This window comes from Vanessa atalanta, chromosome 15 (genome assembly GCF_905147765.1).
Source record: "Vanessa atalanta chromosome 15, ilVanAtal1.2, whole genome shotgun sequence".
NCBI classification, from domain to species: Eukaryota; Metazoa; Arthropoda; class Insecta; order Lepidoptera; family Nymphalidae; genus Vanessa; species Vanessa atalanta.
The window spans coordinates 9453469-9478566 of record NC_061885.1 but is presented as its reverse complement, the minus strand read 5'-3'; the positions used below and the strand labels follow the sequence as shown (position 1 = coordinate 9478566).

The following is a 25098-nucleotide window of genomic DNA, read 5'->3' as shown; positions in this document are numbered from 1 at the left end:
ATCCAAATCAAAATATACTTTATTCAAGTAGGCACATTTTACAAGCACTTTTGAATCGTCATTTAACAAACTATATTAAGTAAAGCTACCACCTATTCGGAATATAGATTCTACCGAGAAGAACCGGCAAGAAATTTAGTAGATACTCTTTTCAGAAATTCAATATCTAAAAATACAGTCATGTCAGTTAAATACAATTATATATGTATGTTATGTCTCCTGCCTTGAAGTCAACAAGCATTGACTCCACGCTTTTTTATCATCAATTTAATCGTGTATCGAATAATATGCCAATTGACTTGAATCTATGAAACGGCAAACTTAAAAATGTCCTAACTAATTTAAAAATCCTTACCAATAATATGTCGACATTCGTCCGTGTACGCAGTCTGTAAAAACTATTGTATGAACTCCTGCAGCTAGGTACACGTGGCAGAAAACTTTGCATGAAAAACGAATAGAAATGTTGTAAATTTATTCTGATCGCTCCCAAAGAAGTTTTACTTAAAAATGACTCACACACGTTGTAAGTCAAAAAATTCAATTTTGAAACTTAATCCGAAAATTTCATTTTCTACGAAAGTTGATAATATTTTCTTCGATAAATACGAATTAAAATCTATAATGCTATAAATTACTTGTTACATACGTACTTGTTTGAATATTTATATCTACTATATTATTTATGGTAGCACTATTGACTTAAGTTTATTTCGTAATGAAAAGCAAATGTTTGTCGAATGAATCTACCTTTAACCTCGACTTATTTAAAAAATAATCAAAACCACTTTTTCCGGAAACTTCGATATAACTTCGTTTGTTTTATTCGAGTTTGAATTGGTAGTAACTGGAGAATAGGGCTGTCAATATTTATTTATTTTTGTTTTAAATCGCATTCCGATACTTTGATTGATACAAAGCGTAGTGTGTCTATATTTTATAGAATCAAATATATTTCATAAACAATATAATTCGACCCAAAATATACAGCATCGAAAATTCGATCGCTTTGAGGTTATACTATAACTACCATTGCTGACTTATTTTTAATTTCTTTTTTTATTTATTTTTTGTTCGTAAGTTCGATTCATGTTTAAATATTTATATTAATCGCACCCTCCCTTATTCCAATTCGAATTTACGGCGTCTATAAACCGCAGACAAAACGTGGTTAGATTTAATTTAATAATGTTTTAGAATATACGTAGCTTGCAATCCGGATTAGAGTGTAAACTACGTGCTAAATATTTAAAAAATGTTTACAAATAAATCATATACTGGTTTTTAAAAAAATTTACGTTTTAGTATGAGGTTAAAATTAAATGCCACGTCATATTATACATACATTCATTTTCAAATAACAAAACCAGTGCATCAAAATGCATCTTCATTCATTCATGAAGTCATTGTTGCAGAACATAAAACTAGCATAAAATTAATGCACAAAAGTAATTTTGGCAGCGAATGTACACGCTCCGGTGCCACACTATAATATTGTTTATGGTAAGCAGAAAATCTTGTCACGCCTTTATAAGCCGTATATATTCGTATGTTTAAATGCAAAAGTCTTCACTTGAAACGGAGGGACGTGTCGAGTTGACTTTGAATACCTCTTTGAAATATTGCAATATCTTCCATTTGTATTTTTATTATTTTCTACCTCGTACCCCGCGACTTCTGGGCAAACTGTGTTATTTACGACCAGTATACTTTTTTTTACAGCGTATTTCAATAGCATTGTATTAGAGGAATTACTTTAAAGATTAAAATAATCCTTAGACCGTCGCAAATTTAAAAAGTCTTATCGTCAGTGGTTCTTCTATAAAAACACAATGCGTATCTTACTTGTGAAATTTAACAGCTAACTTATCGTGATATTCTATTCACATTAAAGGTCATTTAAATTTTATAATTAATCTTACCAATATCCTGTATGACTTTCTGACATTTCGCGGTGACTGTCGAGTTCGTTTTTACAGCGTAGCTTTATTTATACAAACATATACAAAATACGTTGGTTTTTTTTATCGATAAAAATAATATTATCGATATAACGAATTTCTTATAAATACATTATTTTATTGTAATTTTACTACGAATTCATTTTTTTTTATTTGTACGAGCGAGCGAGCGCTATTAGCATAAAATAACTTCTAAGTTTTAGGTATCGTTTTCATTTTAAATATATTATAAAATATTAAACATTATAATATCCGTGATACAACGTGAATGTAGTTGATGTATATGACTCCGTGTCAATATTATTCTTCAGTGTACATAAAGCGAATAAGCCTTATATAAAATATGGAGTGTACCCGTTTCATATTCCCACCATCGCTTTTTATTGTGACAATAAACAACCGACACGTAGTTCGTGTTACAAGGACGGAAGAAGGAGGTGTTTGTTGTATTTACATAATACTAGCTTTCTTCAGTCACTCTGTTTGAAAATTCAACTGATGTACTGAAAATATGTTCTAAATAACGACGTTTTTCTTCGCCTCGAGATTATAAATACAAATTTGAACGTGGAAACTCTTGTCTGGATTGGCATTATTCACGCGGTCTATACCCCGCCTAATAAATATAGTAATTGTTGATATAAATATTATTGATAAAAATTCAATGGTAAACTTAATGTCAGTGCATTTGTAGGTAGAATTCTAGAAGTACTGAGTGCATTAGTAAGCTCAGACATTGGCCGAGATAGCTGCCAGCTCTCGAGTCCCAGTTGACGCGATAAGTCGTTTTGTAGCATTGTAATATTATGGTAGCATTAGATCACATAACCTCTGATGCTAATGGAAAATGTTATTAACCGACTTCTAAAAGGAGGTTACCAATTCGGTTTTAATTTTTTTTTGTAACCTCTGAACTGAACAGGGCCAAACGCGCCTATATTTTTTTTTCTTGAAGATTTTTTTATTTTTATTATTAGTTTAATAAAGTTTTTTGCAAATCAGTCGGTGTGAAATATTTCATTTTATTGGGTTAAATAAATGAGCTGAAATGGACATTTGCAAGCCCAATTGTTAAGAGTGCAATTTTGTTGTACAGATACTTATGGACTAAATTATGTCCTACGCAGGGAGTTAGTCTCCCATAAGTTTCGATCGTCCACTAATCATCACGCTACTAAACAAGTAATAAAATGTTAAGAATGGAACCAAAACTTTTTGATACAATAACTACCCGAAAACTCCTTAAATTATACCGTCAGCATAAACTGGTATTCAACGAACGACACTTAATATCACTATGATTGTCACCTAACACACACTAAATAAATATAAAAGTACAAATACATTTTATATATAAAAAAAAAAACTTTTACCGTATGAATAAGTTGAACGTTGTCAGTTCTGTTCTAGTCTTGTCTATTCGAAGTCATAACTTTGTAAATAAGTTAATAATTTAAGTTAGTTTGTAAGAAATTGTTCGTGCTCAAAGAATAACGTTATATATTAATGTGGACATTGTTTTGTAACATAAAAGGCGTATTCAGTTGATATATATATATAATTTATTATTTATGTTCTTTATATTTATTAGTATAATAAACTTATATATTTATAAATAAATAAGTTATTATAATTTTATTTTGTCTTTATTCTTGATTGTCTTTATTCTTGAATGTTTAATGTAAAATATTTGGTATAGTCATTGTTTTTCGGTATTGTATTGTAGTATACAGTAGTGAAAGTTAAACGTACCGACTTATGGTGTAAAAAATGTTACTATTTTTGATAATATTATCACGAGAGGGATTTGTATTAAAAACATATCACCATTTATTTTTTACTTGATATAAAATTGATTTGTAAGTATTATTAGGAATGTATTTTTTAAGTCATGATTCGTGTTTGATTGCATTATGACATTTAATACGAATCTATACGTGACGCTTATGTTATTTTAATACTACGTTACTTTCTACTCCATGATTTATACCTTTAGGTGAGGTTTGACTCTAAGTAACGTGTAAGTAATGAAATATACGTCTACTTACGTAATAGATTTAATTAAAATTTATGTACTTTTATTCTGGTCAATAATAGTAAAGCGATTTTCACTTGGTAATAGGAGTAGGACGGGATTGGTGCAGGCACGTCTGGGTAGGACCTATCCAGTCATCACATAGTTTACTGTCAATTAGGAATATATAGTATTTTTGGGTTTCGGTTTGAAGAGTGAGTAAGCCAGTGTAACTACAGGCGCAAGGAACGTAACATCTTAGCTCCCAAGGTTGGTGGTGCATTGACGATGTAAGAAAAGCTTAATATTTCTTACAGCACTTGTGTCTATGGGTGGTGGTGATCACTCGCATCAAGTCAAATTTGCCCGTCCAGCTATCTATATCATAAATATATGTGTATTATACAATGTGGGAAACTAGTGATCGCGAAAAAATACTCGCTGGTAAAATGTAATATAAAACATGAAATCTTATAAATTACAACGTATGTTTCCATGCACCTGATATTTTTTCAGCTCGTACTATTTCGTTTTTAAATCCAATTTAGAAACATATATGCATAGTTTGTCAGAATGCGACACTTTCCCTGCAGTTCATTGCACATATGAAAATAAACGTTAAATTCTTTAGTAACGGTGCCTGAGCACGAACTGTGATGGACTGCCTTAAGACCATTAATCTTCTCGAATGCATATTCTACGCAGGACTATCTCACGAGAGACCGCACGTTACAGTTGCAATCTAAAGATAAACATTACGTAAGGTGGTATTATAGCATTTTCTTTAAAGCAATTTATTTTTATGTTCTAATCATCTCGCTGGTTTAGTGACAAGTATGTGCAGCACAGCACGAGGAGTCATTTAAATGTCAGGTTGGGCCTATAAAATTTATTGAGTTTTTCTATCAAAAGTATTCAGTACTAGTTGTCGCTTTGGGGTTGGTTATAATTTGTTAGGCTTAAGAAATAGCTTATGTCCTTGTAGTTCAAGCTCATAACTGATTTCATCTAACACGGTTGTGCGTTGTCTCTGATAGAGCGACAGACAGACAGAGTTAGTTTCGCATTTATAATATTTGTATAGAAGTATAGATTAGCCGATGTATGTAGTCATTAAAAAGATAGCACTGACAGCCTACCTCGAAAAGCACTTAGACTCATTGATGCTGTGGCAAAAATCTTCAGTCGTGTTATTCTGTCGTCTCATTGGACTATGAGAGTGGGGACATTTATTTACTATTATATTCAATATCTGTTGCCTGTTCAATATGCAGAAATTTAACAATTTTTTAGAACTTGAAATAATTTGTAGAAGGTACATAACAGAACATAACAAAATTTATTCCAGATTAATATTTACTTGTACAGATTGTTGCACATTACAAGTACCTATCACTAATATTATTGTATTCATAATAAAAACGTGAACTTGCCTTGTCCACATTTGCACCACTCGATTTACTATTTTTGCTATTCAAAACTTTATTAATTCTCTAGTTAAAAGGCTTAACATATTTGAATACATCAAAGCGTACATACACCACTAAAAGCATCGCTTACATCGTATTTTTATTGATAGCACTTTCGCAGTAAAAACTAGGTTTAAAATTTCTTTTCTCTTTAGTGTGATATGAAACTATGTATAAATTAAATTTACATTGGCCTGCAAAAATCTAAAATGTTATTTATATCACGACGCGGTATCCCGTCGTGGGGCTTTGTGCAGTCCCGTCTGGCTGTATAATTAATAATCGATTAATTCTATCGCCAAACATCAATACTATGCGTTGTGGTTTGTAGTGTGAGTAAGCCAGTTTACAAGCACAAGGAATGGAATATCTTAATTGAATAGTTAGCAGCATATTAACAGTGCGAGGAGTGTTTTAACTCCGTGCAATATCTAAAGATACCTCTTACTATAATATAGTACGCCTTTAATAATAAAAAAATTAAACAAACAGACGAATAAAAACCCTATACTAACTACAAAACACTTTTGTAATGTCTGTAATGTAACCAACTTTATTATATTTAAATATGTATATTTTTTCCGAAATAAGCTTTTGTGGGTAAAAATCTAAATACAACGCATCCATCCTTCGTCATCATCGTTCATTTTTATTGATCTGAAAATTCATATCGGTTTCCGTATATACATATAGGTACGTACATGTATATTCTAATATATGAAGTTGAAGAGTTTCTTTGTTTAAACGCGCTAATCTCAGGATCAGAATCTCCTAACCCAATTTGAACGAATATTTTGCGTTAGATATTTCTTTTATTGGAAAAGTTTACGGACTATATATGTATATATGTATAACAATTAACGAATTTTTTTAGAGCAGCTAGTATATTATATTTCAATCCTGATATCTTCAAGGTATTCACTCTTGCCTTTAAGATAGCCATCTTCTAGATGTAGCCTGCTTTAATACTTAACATCAAGTCCGTTTACAAGTACATAGAAAATGTAAGTGTTCTTACGTAAAATTTAATTTATCTCATTGTATGCATACTATTTTTAATATATTGTCTATGAAAGCACATCTCGGCCAGGAAATTACTGGATTGATTTACAACGATATAGGATTTTTTTGCCGAAGAAATAGTAGGGCTGACTTAGTATAGTTAAATACCTATGCTGGTTAATTCCCAGGCTGAGCGATTGTTCAGAGAATATTTACGAAAAATATGTTTTCTAACGAAAATATAAATGATATCAGGACTAACGTGTATGGAGACAAAACAATGAAATGTTCTAATTGCCGAATAAGTGAAGGCGAAACCTCCAAGGACTTGATTTTGAAAAGAAGCGATTATTTCGTCCGATTAATACATTATATTATTAAATATTTGCCAACGTAATATGATAAAAATATGTATTTTGTAACTCATCATAATGTTTAAATCTATACATATAATAAAATTGGAGTGTCTATTTGTAAAATTACAACAACCGCTTTTTACCAAATGTGTATGTATGTATAAACGGTACATATACCAAAATAACATTTTTTTTTTAAATTTTTGTGTGTCTGTCCGTTTGGCTAATCTCTGAAACAGCTGGACCGATTTTAATGGGACTCTCACGGGATGAAAGCTGATGTTTTGAGGAGTGACTTAGGCTACAACAATATTTTTTTTGTTAAATTCAAAGGCGCACGAAATCGCAGGCACTAGTATATATGTATATATATTTACAATAATACAATAAGATAACTTGAAAATAAACCCTCACGTTGTCGATCATCCCCGGAAATTGACCCAATGAAGGCCCTGGCTCGTGTTTAATGGCCTCCGAAGACGGCTCTATTAGTTTCATACGATGTTTCTGATTTATGCGCCATTTTCTTGTATGTATGGAAATTCTAGCGATTTTCGCTCCGCTAGATGTTTATTCGAATATTCTAGTTCTTTTAGTCTTATTATATATGAATTATTTGGTTTTGAATGATTAAAATAATATTTTGAACACACTTTGTATTGAATTCGAAATAAAATGTTTTCAATAAATATTTTAATGAATTCTACGGGTGTCCATTCAATGATTCGTCAGTCAATCGTCGTATAATTAATCTCAGATATAATATAGACATATATATAACAGTCCGTAAAGGTTCCGCAGCCGACATTTGGCAAAGACATCCTGTCCTCTTAAACTTATTGCTCATCGCTGGACTTCTCACTCACGGGAATTCACTTAGCTTGCTTGTGAGAATTCTTTAAAAAAATATCACAAAAATGTATTGTATCGCTATGTACAAAAAACGTAATTTCACTCTGCAATCAATGTGTCTTCATTAAAGCTTCATATTTCAGAGTATTTTAAACGGACGCAAGTATTATTTCCTTCCGCGTCCGCAACACTCTGTGACGATTTTTCCGCTTTTCCCGACGTTTTTCACAACAGATGTCCTTTGATGCCCGCATTGTTTGCCATCCATTGTTTGTCCCTGTTTATTCCCGTGGTCTAACCACACTTTCGCCTGAAACGACGAGGCGATACCCGCGAAGGAACACCGTCCAATTGCAGGCAACTTTATTTTTTTTATTCGGTTACAATTTTTACTAAAACAAAAGTACTTGATTTTATATATTTTAAATAATCGTAGAACTTATTGTTTCAAACTTTAATTAGAAACACGTTTTGAATATTATTGTAATATTTTTTATGGTTATAAGTCGTGTTTTAATACGTATATTTACACTAATATTATAAATGCGAAAGTAACTCTGTCTGTCTGTCTATCGGAAAATACTGAATGGAATTTGATGAAATATCGTTTATAGGTCCTTCCTATACTGTAAATAAACTAGTCAGTCTATATTATAATCTTTAAAAAATCTACCAGAGAGTCTAAATCAAAATATATGTTATTCAAGCAACTACTCAGTATCATAAAAGGTTTACAGTTATGATCAATTATTTAATAGATATACATAATTTTATACATATACATATATATATAATAATTTAAAAAATATATAGTATTTTCTTGTCTGCTTTCCTTTCGGCGCCTCGTAGAGTGTAATCTCACATTATTTTTTTTCCTTCATTCATTAGTGGCTTTGTTAGGCTTTCGTGAAAGTGTTTTAAAGGTGAAATATAACGTTCGCTGAGTTATGGTCATGACTACTTACTTATCTTGGCCTTTTCCTTTTTTTTAAAAAAAAATAAACGACTCCTCGGAAAATGGAATTGTATATGACCCAAGAGATTGTCTTTTGCTTAAAATTATTCAAAATAATGACTTTATTTTCTTTAGAAATTTTTGTAATTATTACCTCATTGTGTGTTTTCTCGCATCGAACGAAATATCTACGAAAATATTCTCACGTACAAAATAACTTGGATTTTAAAGTTAATGTAAACCATGAAATAGTTTGCGCAACAATAGAACACCATTGAAAAAGAAAAATATCTTCACGATGTTGAAATTGGGTAACATTTCTATTCATTGAAAAATATTTTCTTAAATAAAAACATAAATATATTGTTTGCGCCGTTTCTCTCATTACGTGCAATTTCATATTGTTGGCAACCAAAACATGATTGCATAAAATGTTTAACACCCGAGTTCCGACATTTGAATGCAAATGAGAGCTAAAAACTGTGAAAACAGTTGAATTCTTTCGCTGGAAGCGAGAGGAAGTCTCCTCATATGTTAAAATGGAACTGTTTTATTGCATGTACAATATAACAAAGACTTTTTTTTTTTTATTTATATAGAACTCATTTTTACTCGCTTTAAAATAAATAGAAATATATAACATTATATAATAAATATGTTATGTATATGTTATGTGTATATAAAAAAGACTACAATGTTTATAGGTATCACTTACAAAGTAAATGCCTGTATCTACACTTAACGGATTAATTAATCAAATTCGAAATGTACTTCATTGAAGTAGGCTCTTACAAGCACTTCCGAATCGTCATTTCGCAAGGTTAAATTAAATTTAAAGTTACTACCAGTTCGGGACTACTGAATAGTTACTATTTACCATCAATTACATTATACAGATCTTTTAATTAAATACAATTAAATTGTTATTTATCCCGCATAAAAATAGATTAATACTTTATCGTTATACATGTATATAATACACTTTATTTTTTCGTCTTTCTAAGCGAACACATGGCTGTAAGTTTGTGTTTGAAAACTATAAAGATCATCGATAAAGCTGTCCATCACTATTAAATATGTATTATAAACTAGCTGAAGATTACAGCGCTTAAATCGTTTTCACATTCTTCACTACGTTCCCGATAAAAGCAGCCTCCAGCCTCTAGTATTCTTATACACAATGGATGTATGAATAATGATCGAGCTCTCTTCACACCGAGATATAAATCTCTCAATAATCGATGTTATGTTGTTTATTTATTGTATCGATATCGTATCGAGAACTCAGTTTTTCTCGACTCTAACAATGGGCTGATTTATGATTTCTTATTCATATATAAAGAAAGAATAAATTTAAGGCAATGGCTGAAATATGAGAGTTTATATTTATGATTTGAAATAATAGTGACCAATGTATTTGATTATTCTGTGTAATATAAGATACTTTGTAATACTACAAACCCTAACGTACGATCCAATCATTAAAAGCATATCACCAATGAATAGACATTCTACTTGCGATAAAAGCGATATGTATGTGGTAGTTGGGAATTTCTTTGCCTAGTAATGATTCGTGTTTGATTGCATTATGTCCTTTTAATAGGACTACACGTAACGCTTACGTTCTTTTAATACTGTTATAATTTTAGTTCCGTGATTTATTTTACTTTTAATTGGAGCTTGACTCTAAGTAACGTGTAAGTAATGGAATATACGTTTATTTAAGTAATACGTGTAATTGAAATGTATGTACTCTTATTCTGGTCAATATTATTGAAGTGATTTTAGTCGGTGATAGGGTTTTGTGCAAGTCCGTCTGGGAAGGTACCATCCACTCATCATAAATTCTACCAAACAGCAATACTTAATATTGACGTGTTCCGGTTTTAAGCGTGAGTAAGTCAGTGAAACTACAATTATTACGCAAATAACGTCTCAGCTCACAAGGACGGTAGCGCATTGGCGATTGTGAGCACTTACCATCAGGTGGCCAAAGAAAAAAGACTAGTAATTGATCTTAAAATCTTTTATAGTATCTGTCACTTCATACATACGCTAATATTCGTTATTTATAGCCTTCTGATCCGTAATTAGTAAACCAAGCGCTGCGTCTGAATAACATCGTAGTCAATTCTACCATCCATAAGCAAAATGGTAGATTATAGATATATTCTTGAATATAAATGGTAAACCTGAAATGTTGTTAAAATTTTCATTACATGTTAGCTGTGTTGATATGTATTGATTTTACCGTCTGTTGTTTTGAAGTAAATGTCAATTCGTCTCAACCGGTATTATCCAGTTATAACTGAAAGCAACACAATCGGTACTCACTTACAATATCTGTTAGGCTATTCTGTATCAAGAAATTCGGAACTCACAAGCTTGAAATGTCAGAATTCGATATACGATGTTGACTATAATCATTAGAAAATTTATACGATACACGTATCAAAATGGCGTATCACTGTAAGTCAGTTGTCAATATTTCAAAAATGAGAAACGAAGTGATTTCTTACAGAATCGCACTGCTGAAATCTAAAGCAAATAATTTAATCGAATACTTGACCAAACTTCGTCAGTATTGTTTAAACGAAAGTTTAAAGTGGACAAGGCTTCCAGTACTAAAATTCTCCGAGGGTAACTTTATTATCGATATTAATATTATAAAATCTCTTCACGCTTAAACCGGCGGATCGATTTAGATGAAATTTGTTAAGTAGATAGTTTATGTCCCGTGGAAGCACATAGGCTTCTATTTTTAATTCTTCTTGGGGTTAAATGTGGATATAGGTAAGGTTTTATAAACTCCGCGCGAATAGAGCCACAGGTTCAGCTAGTAACATATATGTATGTAGCTATATAAATATCATTTGTCCGTGTATAATATAATGCTAATAATAAACTTAGCACGTGGATTATGTGTGAATACTATAACTGTGTATATATATATTACATATACTCAATAGCTCTTTCGAATGCATACATCGAGGCGTCACGAACTTAACCGCCAACGATCAGACAAAGACAGTTCAATCGTGTTCGATTCAAGATTAACAACTTTCTATCACCATGCCTCAGTGTATAGCTACTTGTTTCTTGCGACTCGACTGTCTGTTTCGTCTAATGGCTGGTTTATATGGCCGAAAAGCCTGAGACTTGGGTCCAAACCCCGGTTAGGGACTATAAAAAGTAATCTCGTAACATTCTCAATAGCAGCCCAGAGTCACTATTAAGTACGAAAGGCAGTGTCAACAATCCCACGTCTCGAAATGTGCGTTTATACCGGAATAAGTTCAATCTGTGCTTATTCGGATTTTGTTGAATTTATTATCTTTTGGCCCCCCTTAGATATTATCTGGTTCCTTTAAACGCGTTCGATTTTTAAATTTAATAAATTTAAAATATTCGTAAGTGCCATTTTGCTGTTATTACCTTTGTTGACTTATTATTATCTTTATATTTTTATTATTTGACTCATTTATTATCCCTCGATAGAAAATGAGTCAAATAATAATACTTCCTAAAGCTAATTACGATATGTGATATGTTTTAAACATATATGCATTTTGTATAATATCTGAATGCGTCTTTCATGTTTTTTGCTTTGCTTAAAATATTAAGTACATACTTTAAGAGGAATAATGTTTAATGGTCTATTCATATTTAATTATAACGTAAGATAAGTTATTTGTATTTAAGATGTAAGATTTTATTTATAAATTATAAAAAATACGACAACCGCTATGTTTCACAAAAAGTTAATTATTCTGGGACAGACGAAGGAACAGAAGGAACAATACCTCCATTGGATATAGTGACAGAAGAACCAATAATCGGGATACCCCCCCTCCCGGTCAACGATACTGGCAATATATTTATACAGTACCTAACACGTAAGTTACATATATAATATATTCTTCTGTTTCAGCAATGTGACGAGCATCGGTGACTACGTCTGAAGATGATAATGTTGTGTTTTTTTAGTTGTAAAAATAGTTATTGTTGTATTTTTTTTAGTTTTAAAAATAATTATTGTTGTATTTTTTTTTTCAAAGATTTTCAGTTACTTATACGAATGGTAAATTTGTTATCGAACGATCTAATTCTATTTTAAAAGCACGAATAAGCGTAAGTAACAAAATGTTGTTAACTTTTCTTTTCTGTGCGATTCCAAAAAATATATATTTTCAATCTTTCGAATAATTTCACGCGTCACGTGATCTACCTCTCGAATTCGCAGCTCTAAAATATTGTCATTGAAATTATGAGTAAAGGCGTCGATAAAAGTTTGATAACCTATCGCGTTCAATTTATTACACACTTTTAATGGATATTGAACTCGCTTTATTTCAGTCTTTCATAAAAAACTTCATGATACCTCTAAATTAACATCATTGACATCACTGCCAAGTTGATATAGTAATATAAAAAGTCTACTGTGATATAGTAATATAAAAAGTCTACTGTGCCTTTTATCATAGGTGACTGATAAATTTCAGATCTGATCGTCAGTTTATAGTACAGGTTTTTTTTATAGTATAGTATAGGTAGAGGTAAGCGGTCACCACCGTCCATAGACGGTGCTGCTGTAAGAAATATTAACCATTGTTTACGTAACTAATGCACCACCAACCTTGGGAGCTAAGAAGTTCGCCTAACTGGTTCACCAACTCTTCAAACTGGATCCAACCACGAACCATACTAAGCATTTCTGCTTGGTGGTAGAATAATGAAGGATGGGTGAGGGTTAGTAACTATCAAGATGGGCTTGAACAAAGCCCTACCCCCAAGCCAACTTTTTGCTGGAAGTACCATTTTGTCGCCTTAGCGCTATTTCCCTTCCGCTAATGATATGCTTAATTAGTAGCATGTACATCCCTTAAATTTCCGACTGCTAGGGTAAGGCCTCCTCTCCCTTTGAGGAGAAGTTTAAGAGCATATACCACACTGCTGAAATGCGGGTTGGTAGCTTAATTAGTTTTTATATTTAATTTTGTTCTTTGCAAAGTCACACATTATAGATTTTAGATTATAGAAGCACTTACTTACTGATTTATTAAATAAACACTAGCACCGGTTTGTAAATGAAAACACACTGACTTGAGAAGAACAGGCAAATGTTTTCGATATAACAAAGAATTAGCCAAGTGGCACTCGTTCCATTCCATGAACTCGACAATTGTAAAATAACCCAATGGATACAAGTTCGTTCTCCTACAATTTATTTTAAAATTGCCAACAGAGGTATTTTGGACGCTTTCCTGAGTTCCTTTTGTAAAACCGAATAAATATAGTATATACATACATATATATATATGGTTTACAACATATGGATATATGATTAATTATTAGTAAAATAATGGAATATAACAATAATTGATTACCGAAGTTCATAATCAATATTGATTGTGAATATGACAAACGCTTGCAAAGTGAATTCTCTTTATTAATATAAATAAAGCAATACATTCTGATGTCCACAACTAATGTTGATTTACAGTGACATTTGATTTCAGCGAAACGATAATCAAAACATACGACCGATATATTTGTTAAAGATTTGACTCGTGTCAAAAGTTATATGTAAATTCTTGGATTCCAAGGTTGGTTATGTGGTGCCAATGTTTTTTTACGGTAACGACCTCACTGTCTTGTTCTATTGTAGCCGATTAAAAATATTTTAAGCAATTGAATATGATAATAATTTGTAGATTAAAATTTAAAATTACTAAGATTATTAAAAACTAACTACTAATTCGGTTGTTTTAGCATGGTTATATTTTTATGCATTAAATTCAAGGTAAGTTCAATTAAACTTTTTATGAAAATAATAAATATCGACTTATAGAGTATGTAAGCTATACATAACTGGCGACCCGCCCTGGCTTCGTATGGGTACAGTTCATGAATAATGAAAATGATATGATATCATTATAATTTATACTTTATAGCACTCGGAAATAAGGTAGCCTGCTTCCAGTGAATACAATTGTATCAATACACCCGAAGGTGATGTGTCATGAAGAGGTAATCTTCATAATCTTAGTATAGATTTTGTGATGGACCTAAAGATACATGTCTCTAACGTTATACTAAAACATTTTGTTTTTATATTTCAAGAATTAATGTCTTCATAAAGTAAATTCGACGCGAATCGCTATTTATTAGTGTAATTCAATGTTCATTCATATTAATACCAAGCTACTTTGTAATATAATGTAAAAATATAAATATATGTGACGTTTAAACACCAGATGGCGCTGCCCGCTTGAAATATGTAAATGCATCGTCAATTTAATACCTGGGATATAATAAATTTTGCCCAATTTCTATTTGACCCTAACCTAACCCTGTGGCCGAGATTATTGTCATAAATTCTCTTTGGGTAGATTGCATTGTATGCAGGCCTAATGCGATATATCGAATAATTGCTAGTGCTGTGATAGTTATATCGATGTGAAAATCGATATCTTTGTAAATGAAAAAATTTAGAACGTCGACTATAGGTTAAATGTAATATATAATATAATTATTTTGCGATTATAGAGATATAGGTACTAATGAGTAGGTATTTTATCGATAATTCATCGATGTTTTGTTGGCACTTTTGATGCTCAATTCGGTAACCCCATTTGAGCTATAATGAAATGTTAGCCGTAAAATTAAATTAAGGCAACGATACCATGAATCGATTATCGGTGAATATTGGCTTTTGTGATTATTGAATCGTTTAACAACTGTAATGATAGCGTTATTTTAGATTTGCAGTAAAATCTAAAATCTAATTTGACAGAACAATATTTGCTATCCTTTTCAACAACGTGCGTGAGAAAGAGAGATTTTATTTTGAAGTCTTGTCGAGTTTACTTTTTTATTTTTTCCTACGTTGAACGATCCCTCGCGATAAATATGCATTGCGAAAGTTTTATGTGTACAATATTTAATGCGGTCAAGTTTTTTGAGCTAATTAAGAATTCTTGGACTATAGTTTGGTAAGCTTCCACTTCTACTCAAAGCAATGAGCCATTCCATATTTAAAAATACTTCTAATAAAGCTAATGTATCTAAGATTTTATATTCCTTGTGTCTGTAATTACACCGGCTCATTCGCTCTTCAAACTGGAACACAGCAATACAAATTATTGAACGGTAGAATGATGGATGAGCCATACCACCGGTAAAGGTAACTTTTTTCAATACAAATAAATATTGTTCAAGAAAGTCTCGTGGCATAGATTTAATGAACAAGTCATTAAAAAATTATAGTTGGTTATTTATATACATTTTTATAGAACGTTTTTAATATCTATCTCACTGTAAAACTAATTAACTACCAACGTAATTGACTTCCAATTGAGTTCATAAATTAAATTTTTCAGTTGAGTACATCGGCCTTAGTTCATAATTACACGTTTAAATTGTTCATTTATTTACGTTTAACACAATGTTTTCGAAACGCATATTTAATAACAGGAATATATTTAACAGTAATTCTATTTAAATTATAAATTTCTATATGAATAGCGAAGCCCTGTAAAACTTATTTAACTTTGATGTTATTAGGTATTCAGAAAAACCAAGTGGAATTTTTACGGTACAAGCTTTGAGAGGCAGCGAGTTGATCGAGGAATGCATTTTTTTTTTTAAATTATAAACTGCCAACAATAAACGCAGACAATGAATAAATATTTCAGAACGCTATTCTTGTTATTATTATTTATTCTGACTTCATTTAGGTTATTTATTGTAAAATGAATAGTAAGGTAACACAATTGGATGCGTCGAAGTTACTCGACGACGAGATGTCAAGTTAATTGTCATATTAAAATCACTCATATTTAAATAGTGAACCGATATCCTCTTTACCCGTACTTATATTTGTGGTATTACATTGCCTTATGCGAATAAAGCGTAGGCTGTTTCAAGACTAAACGATTCTTAGAAGTTTCCCAAATCAAAGTTAAGATTTCATTGGATTCGTTGAAACCTGTTACAGTCGATATTATATTACATTTTAACGAGTAATATAACGCCGTATATAATTTCGATCGTTTTGAAAGCCCTTCATAATAGTTACTCGGTGTTAGGGGTTTGTTCAAGTCCGTCTGGTTGGGTACCACTTAGCACATATTCTACAGCCAAACAACAATGCTTCCTATTGGTTTGTTCTGGTTGGAAGGGTAAATGAGCCAATGTAGTCACAAGGGACGTAACATCTAAGTACCCAAGGCTTGTAGTGCATTAATGACGTAAGAAAAGATTATTTTTACGTTGCAATTGTCTATCTGGTGGTGACTACATCACATCCGGTGCGTCACTTAATAGTCCGCCCGAGCCTACTTATAGAACGCAATAATAATAATAATGATTAAATTTAAATTTTACCCACTACGAAGACGATACGTAAGCCCAGTTATGTCAGAAAACATTCTGGATTCACTGATAAGGAGTTGTCGCGGAAACGCTATAATCGTTAAGGCAATTACTGACCTATTTGCCCCCAAGAAAAAGCGCCAAGATAATAGCCACAAACTGACCCAGTGACCCGTTGGTCAGATATGAAGGCTGGAACGATACAATGTTTGTTCTACTTCAGTTATGTGTGGTGCATGTAAACTATTTTACTTGCAACTAACTAACGTAGTGCCGTTACTTTGCGCCGTTATTTAAACTATAAATGCATCGTACGATAAAATATTTTTATTTCTATATTAAAAAAAAAATGTTAGTGGATCGTATAATTGACTATTTTTATTTTAAACTAGAATAATACAATACGTATAAGATAATATCCTGTCTCTAAGGCTGACAAAAGTGTCCAGATCTCGTGTAACCAAATCGAGTATTTAAATTTCTGGCCATTAGATAGCTGACCTTAAAGATGAGACTGACATTAATCTGATTATTATTATTTGCACCATTCACCAAGTGAATAACAAGTTTACAAGGAAAAAGTGCCGACTCATACTTTGGGGGCGTTGAGCAAAGCGCGAAATCGCTTCCATGAAGCAATTTAATTTCGCACATAGCGACGTCTAGGCTTCGCGTAATTTAATCCAGCTTGGTTGGCGCGAATAGCGTAAAAAAAATGGGCGACTTTTATTTGTATTCCTGCGTCGGCACGTCCTGATGCCCGTTTCAATCCCGCGTACATATAAAACGTGACCATTCACATTCTCATCCGTCGAGGAATAAACATAATCTGTCACACATCACCCATCCCCCCCCCGCCTCTGCTCGACGTGATTCAAAAGCAAATATTTGAATCCTGACAATTCAGATAGTTAACGAGATCGCTATCAACGACTTGTAATTGGACGTCGAGTGGCGGTCATTAAGTCCGCGCCGTGACGTCGCCACGAATATAAATTGCGTTTCACTCGAGGTCGGGGACGGCAATTATGTATGTGTCGAAATCGCCCGATATGATTGTTTTGTTTTCGAGCTCAAAGCTTATCCATCTTTTTTTGATATCTCTAATCTCGTCCCAATCTCTGCGGTGGCCGCTCCATGAATATTTTAACTCTCTGTGTGACAGTCTCCAAAAATACGTTACTGGCGTTCGTTTATTAATGTCACATTGATTGCTGGATAGCCACCCCGGGGGAGAAGCCTCGGATACGTATAGAGAACTAAATGGGATTTCATTTTCTAGTTCAGGAATCAAACGCTCCCCGCGGCGCGGGTCCAATGTTCTCTCCGAAGTCCCTTTAGACATTTTTGTTCTGGTTCGCTTGATGCCGGGATTCGCATCGCCGGCAGAAATTCACGTATCTTCGCGAGTGTAATTGTTTCGGGTCTCGACGCGCTTTTTTCTCAAAATACCAAATACAATTAATTTCACTCCGGGTAATGAAAATGTAGTACAGCGCTTGCACTCATTATGCATGAAAACATTTCTTCCGCGGAATTTTCACCGTTCCTCATCCGAACTTTTGTTAAACTTTTATGCATCTCGAGAGATAAAACTTTATAAGTGAGGAGTTAAGCGTTTTTGAGATTTACCTGTTCGTATGATGATGTTAATGTGGTTGGTTCATGTGATTTGGTTAGAGACGAAATAATTTTATTATGAAGGTCTTGGTTATAAATTTATTCGTAATAGTAAAATTAGACCTAATGGAGTTTGTAGTAGCGATCCGCTCGGGACTATATTTTACTCCCATTAGGATATTTGAAGAACCAGTTGTAAGGCAGTAAATAACTATAACTCTAAACAGTATAACTACATTCGTATGAGTAAAGAAATATTTATTTGATACTATTTAATTTTGGTATGTTTTAATTTTTGTTACAATTATCCGTATAAAATCTTTGTTTTTATTTACTGACATTTTCGTTTTTGATATTTAATCCAATTTAGTCTTTATACTGTAGTAATAAGGTTTTTTTTTTCTCATATGCAGATCCGCCCGAGATCACAATCCGACCACGCAACCTGCAGGTTCGCGCCAACGGCATCGCCGCCTTCTACTGTGCGGCTCGAGGCGACCCCATACCCAACATTCAGTGGCGAAAGAACGGAAAAAGAGTTTCTAGTAAGTACACGATACATACATATTATATTTATATATTGCTTATAAAAAATTCGGTGTTAGAAATATTTTCATCAGTATTAATTAAAAACCAATTTATAAGCGTACAATCGTCAGATGTAAATATAACTAATAAGAAGAATAATTATTTCTAATTTTTGAAGTATATTATAAATTAAGTTAAGTAAACTTTTCTTTTACTGACTTTTTCAAAATAACTTAAGCGATGTATTTGGAATGAAAGCGCTTAGCTGCGATAAATTTTCTGTGTTACAAAGTACCTAATATTCAATATGTATTATCCTGCCTATCAAAAGTCATTCGTTACGGTATACGTAACGTATACATTTATATCGTCATCAGTCAAGGTACGGAGTGACAAACGCGCTACATAAAAACACAGACCATTGAATCCGGGAATTCTGTTCGTGATTGAAATGTAAAAATGGCATTTTTAGCCCATAAATATGTGAGACCGGTAATGACGTCTATAAGCCCGGAGCAATGAGCTGGAAAAACGTATAGCCGCGGCCACGCACGCGAAAACCCCACCCATAAAACCATTCAAGCCCCCCCTAAATAGTTTCATCGCCCGCTATGAAAAATGTAATGTTATCAATCATATCCGGAGTGCGAGGAACGTGAAAGAATAAGGGTCACGATCACCTCCGCGCTTTCCACGTCCTATCCGCCTTATCAAACTTTATTCTCGATTTGTCTATCTGTCGACGCCAGTGATCTATCAAATCGAGTCCCTGACTCGTATAAGCGTGTGACGGAAAAACATTCGGGTAGTGATACGGGGACGAAGATATATTAAGAACGGCCCGACTGGAAACTCCATGAATTAATTATTCGCTGAGAGTATGGGAACGGAGTAGTCCAAGATGTAACCTAAGTAACAGATAATTGAATAACAGAAATGTGTCAATCTTTTGGACGGCGGATATTTTTAAATTTTTTAACGGAGGATGGAATGTAAAATAAATTTATTCATGCTTCGGTTGCATTCCACAAAGCCTGTTCAGTACAATATCACATAAAGGAATATGAAATTCGATCGAAAGTTTATTAGTAAAAAAATCTTTATAAATAATAAATTTTAAAAACAAACTAACGCTCTAATTTTCTTTTTTATTATATTATTAGATATCTAAATTAAAATACGACAAATAAATATAATCTTTCGGTAATACATGATCAGTATAATATATTTTTAGTTTATTCGACTCGTCATAGCCGTTCTAGAACTTTTGCTAATACAATTTGACGTAAACTTTACTGAGGTTTATTACATCTTTTCATGTCATAACTTCGACGATATGCGAAATAAATTATACAGAGGTTGTTTCTGAAATTAAATATATTTACGTGCATTTATTTTTTTTATATTATTCAATCGTAATATTTTTTTTTTATAATAGTAACACTTAACATATCATAGTAATACTATATTAAAAGGTATATTTTATGGTAAACTTTTTTTTATATTCACGTCAAGACTGCTAATCAAATCATAATGACTTGGACTATAACGTATTTATATGCTGTATATTTTTTTATACAGATTATGTCATATTCTATAGTGAACACTATCAAAATTATCACAAATTTAACGAAATATTTGTATGAGATGTTTAATATTAAAAATGTTTGCTGAAAAATTATTTTAAATATGTTTTTCACAATTAATTTTATGATAAAACGACTAAGTCTTGATATATGTTGTCAATATGTGTACATAAGTAATTGAATATTATCTGAAATAATTGTTCATTATTATTCATTACGCTTTAGATGGTATTAGTACGGGATCAATGTGATTATTTGAACTAAATATATTTAAGGAAAGAAACATTCATCACGCGTGCATTTTTATAAAAAAACGGAGTCAACAACCTGTCGAGACTGAGTTTTTAACTTTTGTAAGTAAAATCGATTACTATTAACCCTGAATTTTTAGTGAGCACAAGGAAAATAATGTATTTCATTAAACGTCACTTCATTAAATTATTTCAATATAAGACTTGAACTCCTGTTTGTCCTAAATAAACAACGTGTCGCTTAATACTTTTTTTATATTATTTTGTTAACTCGATGGGTGCATGTGTGTGTGTGTATCTGTGTGTATATGTATACATACCTTCTATTTATATTTCCGAACTCGCGATGCGTATCTTAAGTAAATATTTGATCTGTTTCCTATTTGAAAGAAATTAATATCGATATTATCGAGAATATTACTTGTATATTGTATACAATATTGAGTATATTCCTCCTTATTAAAAATGTTTTTTTTTTGTAATAAATAAATTTCTTTAATAAATATTTAAGATTTTGGGATGAAGAGATATAGGTTCCCTTTTATAGTGGAAAATCGTGGGTAAGCCGCGTGAATAAACTGTTGTACTTATGCTACTGTAAGTATGTCTGTATTCTCTAAGAAGAAACTCAAAACTCACTTCAGAAGACGCACGTGTAATGTCAGAAAGTGACATACGACATTAACTATAATAAATATAAAGTATAATGGATACACGTAATTAAGTGGCCTCACAAGTTTCACGAGTGAGATAAGAAGTGAATTTCTACAGAATCACACTGCAGGATCATGTTTATGCGTGAAATATATATTTGTAAAGGGATAATAAATTCCTGTAATGGACAGAAACTAACAACTACCAAATTTTCTAAAATCTATTTAGAATGGACTATGAATAATTAAATTATTTTCAAGTTAGTTTAATTAGGGAGGAGAAAGATATATATGTTTTGGTAGTTCATCGGTTGATACAAACCGCAATGTTGACATTTGGCGGAACAGAAATCGACCTCAAACAAATTGCTTAATCCGTAGTCTTGAATACGTTTGGGTCCGGTTTCAATTCAACGTGTATCTTCGTATACAATTATTCGACGATTTATTAATAGCTTTTGATGACGAATATATCAAAAATGTTTATGAGTATTTTCTCAGTTATTTAAACTTTATAATTTAAATTATTTAGATGTCCTTCGAAATTCTGCCACATTTGTATTCCGCCAACCCGCATTGGAGCAGCGTGGTGGAATATGCTCCAAGCCTTCTCCTCAAAGGGAGAGGAGGCCTTTATCCCAGCAGTGGGACATTTACGGGCTGCTAATGCTAATAATAGATGTCCTTCGATTTCAATTAATTAATTTCTGCTCAACTCTGGTTTTTTTTTGTACGGCCGTTGGAGAGTGCCCTTTAGTTGCGGTTAATTTTGCTATATAGAACTCAAGCACAATGGAAATATTACGATTGTGTCATTGAGAATGCATAATGTAATCCCCATTATGTACAGAAGGGATTTTTGATATGTTGGCCTAGATAATTACCCGATAACGCGTCTTATAAATTACTATCTTTGGCTTTAGTAGTACAAGAAAGCTTTGTAAAATAATATCAATTTAAAAAACGCATTATTGGTACTTAATATATTTATTAAAACTGTATTTCTCGTGTAACGTTCACACATTCTATGAGATTTATTCTACCGCCAAACATCGATATTTTGTGTTACTCTGTTCCGGTTTAAAATGTATGTTAACCAGTGTAATTATCAACAAGGGACTTGACTTCTTAAATTCCATGGTTAGCAACGCATTTACGGCTTAAGTATTGCTTTATATTTCATACCAGTACTAATGTATGTTGGACTAGAGGCGAGTCACTATCATATTGTATATTTATCCGTTAGTCTTAATATTTACTACGATAGTTTATCAACGAATATGAGACTATTTTTATGAATGCTTTAAAAAAAATGTGTCACTTAAATAATATGTATATTACTTAATACAAGAGACCGCATACATTCGGACGCTATAAGTAATGCTAAACGATTTCTCAAAGCGGAATGAAAAGTTTTATTAAGTACACAAAACCTCTGTTTTTATTCTCGAAGCAAGATAATAACCGTTGAAATAAAATAGAACTCGAGAATATGCATTATGCTTGGAAATTAACATATTTTTATCGTCGGAATGAATAAATCCTGGTTATGTTGGTTCAAATAAATTGTTGCCTCGGCTCCGGGTTGAAGTAAAAAGCATCGTAAATACAATACGTCGTGCAGGAATGCAGGGAAGATTTTAATGAGTTCATTTATCGAATTATAGAATGTTTGCCGTATAGATTAGCTATACTAACTTCCTTAATAGTAAGCATAAGATCACGTACATAGTTTCGATTAAAGAACGTAAGGCTGGCGAACAATTCATGACAGTTATGACAAAGATTTGAATTTCGAATGGCATTGTCATACGTGTGTCATAGTATAAAAAGTCTTTATATATAATTAGAATTGTCTAAAAACAGCGGTTCAACTTCGCTTTGATATGTCATTCATTCAACCATTCGTCCAGTCAACATGTTCTTTTATAAACAGCTGACATCTCGTCGAAAAATACGTTTCGTATTGTTTTGTAATATCAAAGGAATAAAAAATATAGTTAATTTAAAATATTGTATATTTAATCAAATTCGATGAATCGACGATGACATTTTCATAGAACAGCAAAGTATTCAGAATAATATTCACGCCTTCGATGATATGTGCCTAGGTCTATTTATTTTTTAATTCCTTATTTCCCTCTCGTTTTGTAATAATGTGTGAAGAAATACTTAAAAGAAATAGGAAGCATCAGTGATTATATATAATCGTGGTCAAGCTGGAAGTTCTAACAGTATCTTAGCATTTTATAAGTCCACTAAGTCCAATAAAAAACTAAAAGATTACCTTAGTATTATAGTTTTATTAATGTGACGTCAAGTGTTTTAAAATATATGTTTGTTAAGATGATTTTGTTTTAAACGTATGTACCTAACTACGAGTATGTCGATTTTCTCATAAGGTGCAGCGGTCAGATCTGATTTTAGGATCGTAAGGAACAATACGATCGGTGATATTTATGTTGTCATATATGTTAAATTTATGATGAAGAATATATGGAGTGTAAACATGTTCGCTTATAAAGGGTTTATTTGTTTGATTTTGTTTCAAAGAATGGAAGTACTTTCTACGTAACAATATTTTTTTCAACACACACACTTTTGTCGTAGCGACCTTCTACGATATCCTCTACGAAAGTGAATACCTTGAATTATAAAAGAGTATTGTATAAAAATATGATTATATGAAATGTTTCATATTTTTATATTGTTATTTTCTTTTTGCCTTACCATTACCATTTCTTAACAAAGAAGGTAAATCCAAGCAAGGCATTATCTTTTTAGCAGCGATTGTAGAGACAACGATTACTCTCACTTGTTGTGGAAATACATTTCTCTGGCACTTAGTACGAGTGGCGATTTAGCTCTGTCCCACACCAACTCGTATCCGACCAGCTTTAACAAACCTAACTCGTTACAACGACAAGCGAATATGAACTTTGTGCCGTTCGATTAAGAGATAAAAGATAAGAACGACAAGTCTCTGGTGTTGTTGTTTTTTACTGTCTCGTGTTGCAAAATGCAAACGACGCTCTGCAATGAATCGCGAACATTACGTATAACATTATAAGATTCTTCATGGAGGTGCAATGGAGAATATTGTTCACACGAAACGATATACTTACATACCTTTTGAGAGCTGGTGTATAAGTTTTAAAGAAAATAATATCCGGCAGGAATTAAAAATAAACAACATTAGATAAAAAATATTGTATACTGTTTTCAAATTTTATGATACGACCGTTGAGTACTGGTTTTGAAACGACAGAAGTGAGATAAGGGGTCCACGACATTAAGTACTTTACGAAGCATGGGACTGTAACTCCGCCAACTTCCGTAGGCTTAACTTCGTTGGTCACCCGTAGATCAAGACCGTGTTGAGTTGTAGAGGTTTGAAATAGTTTTTATGTTTATTCAGTAGTTGTACGTTATTGTTACACTACTACTACTAAACACTTATTTTTAACTTTAAAGT

At 32.2% G+C, this 25098-nt stretch overlaps 1 protein-coding gene across 5 annotated transcripts in view; it reads left to right on the top strand.

Annotated features, from left to right (window-relative positions):
* LOC125069611 (tyrosine-protein phosphatase Lar) overlaps positions 1 to 25098 on the top strand; it is a 368834-nt gene that overhangs the window by 245043 nt on the left and 98693 nt on the right. For all 5 annotated transcript variants that reach the window (XM_047679172.1, XM_047679170.1, XM_047679171.1 and 2 more), the window contains exon 4: positions 19019 to 19150. In XM_047679172.1, the coding sequence (XP_047535128.1) occupies positions 19019 to 19150 (132 nt within the window). The remainder of the gene's footprint in view (positions 1 to 19018; positions 19151 to 25098) is intronic.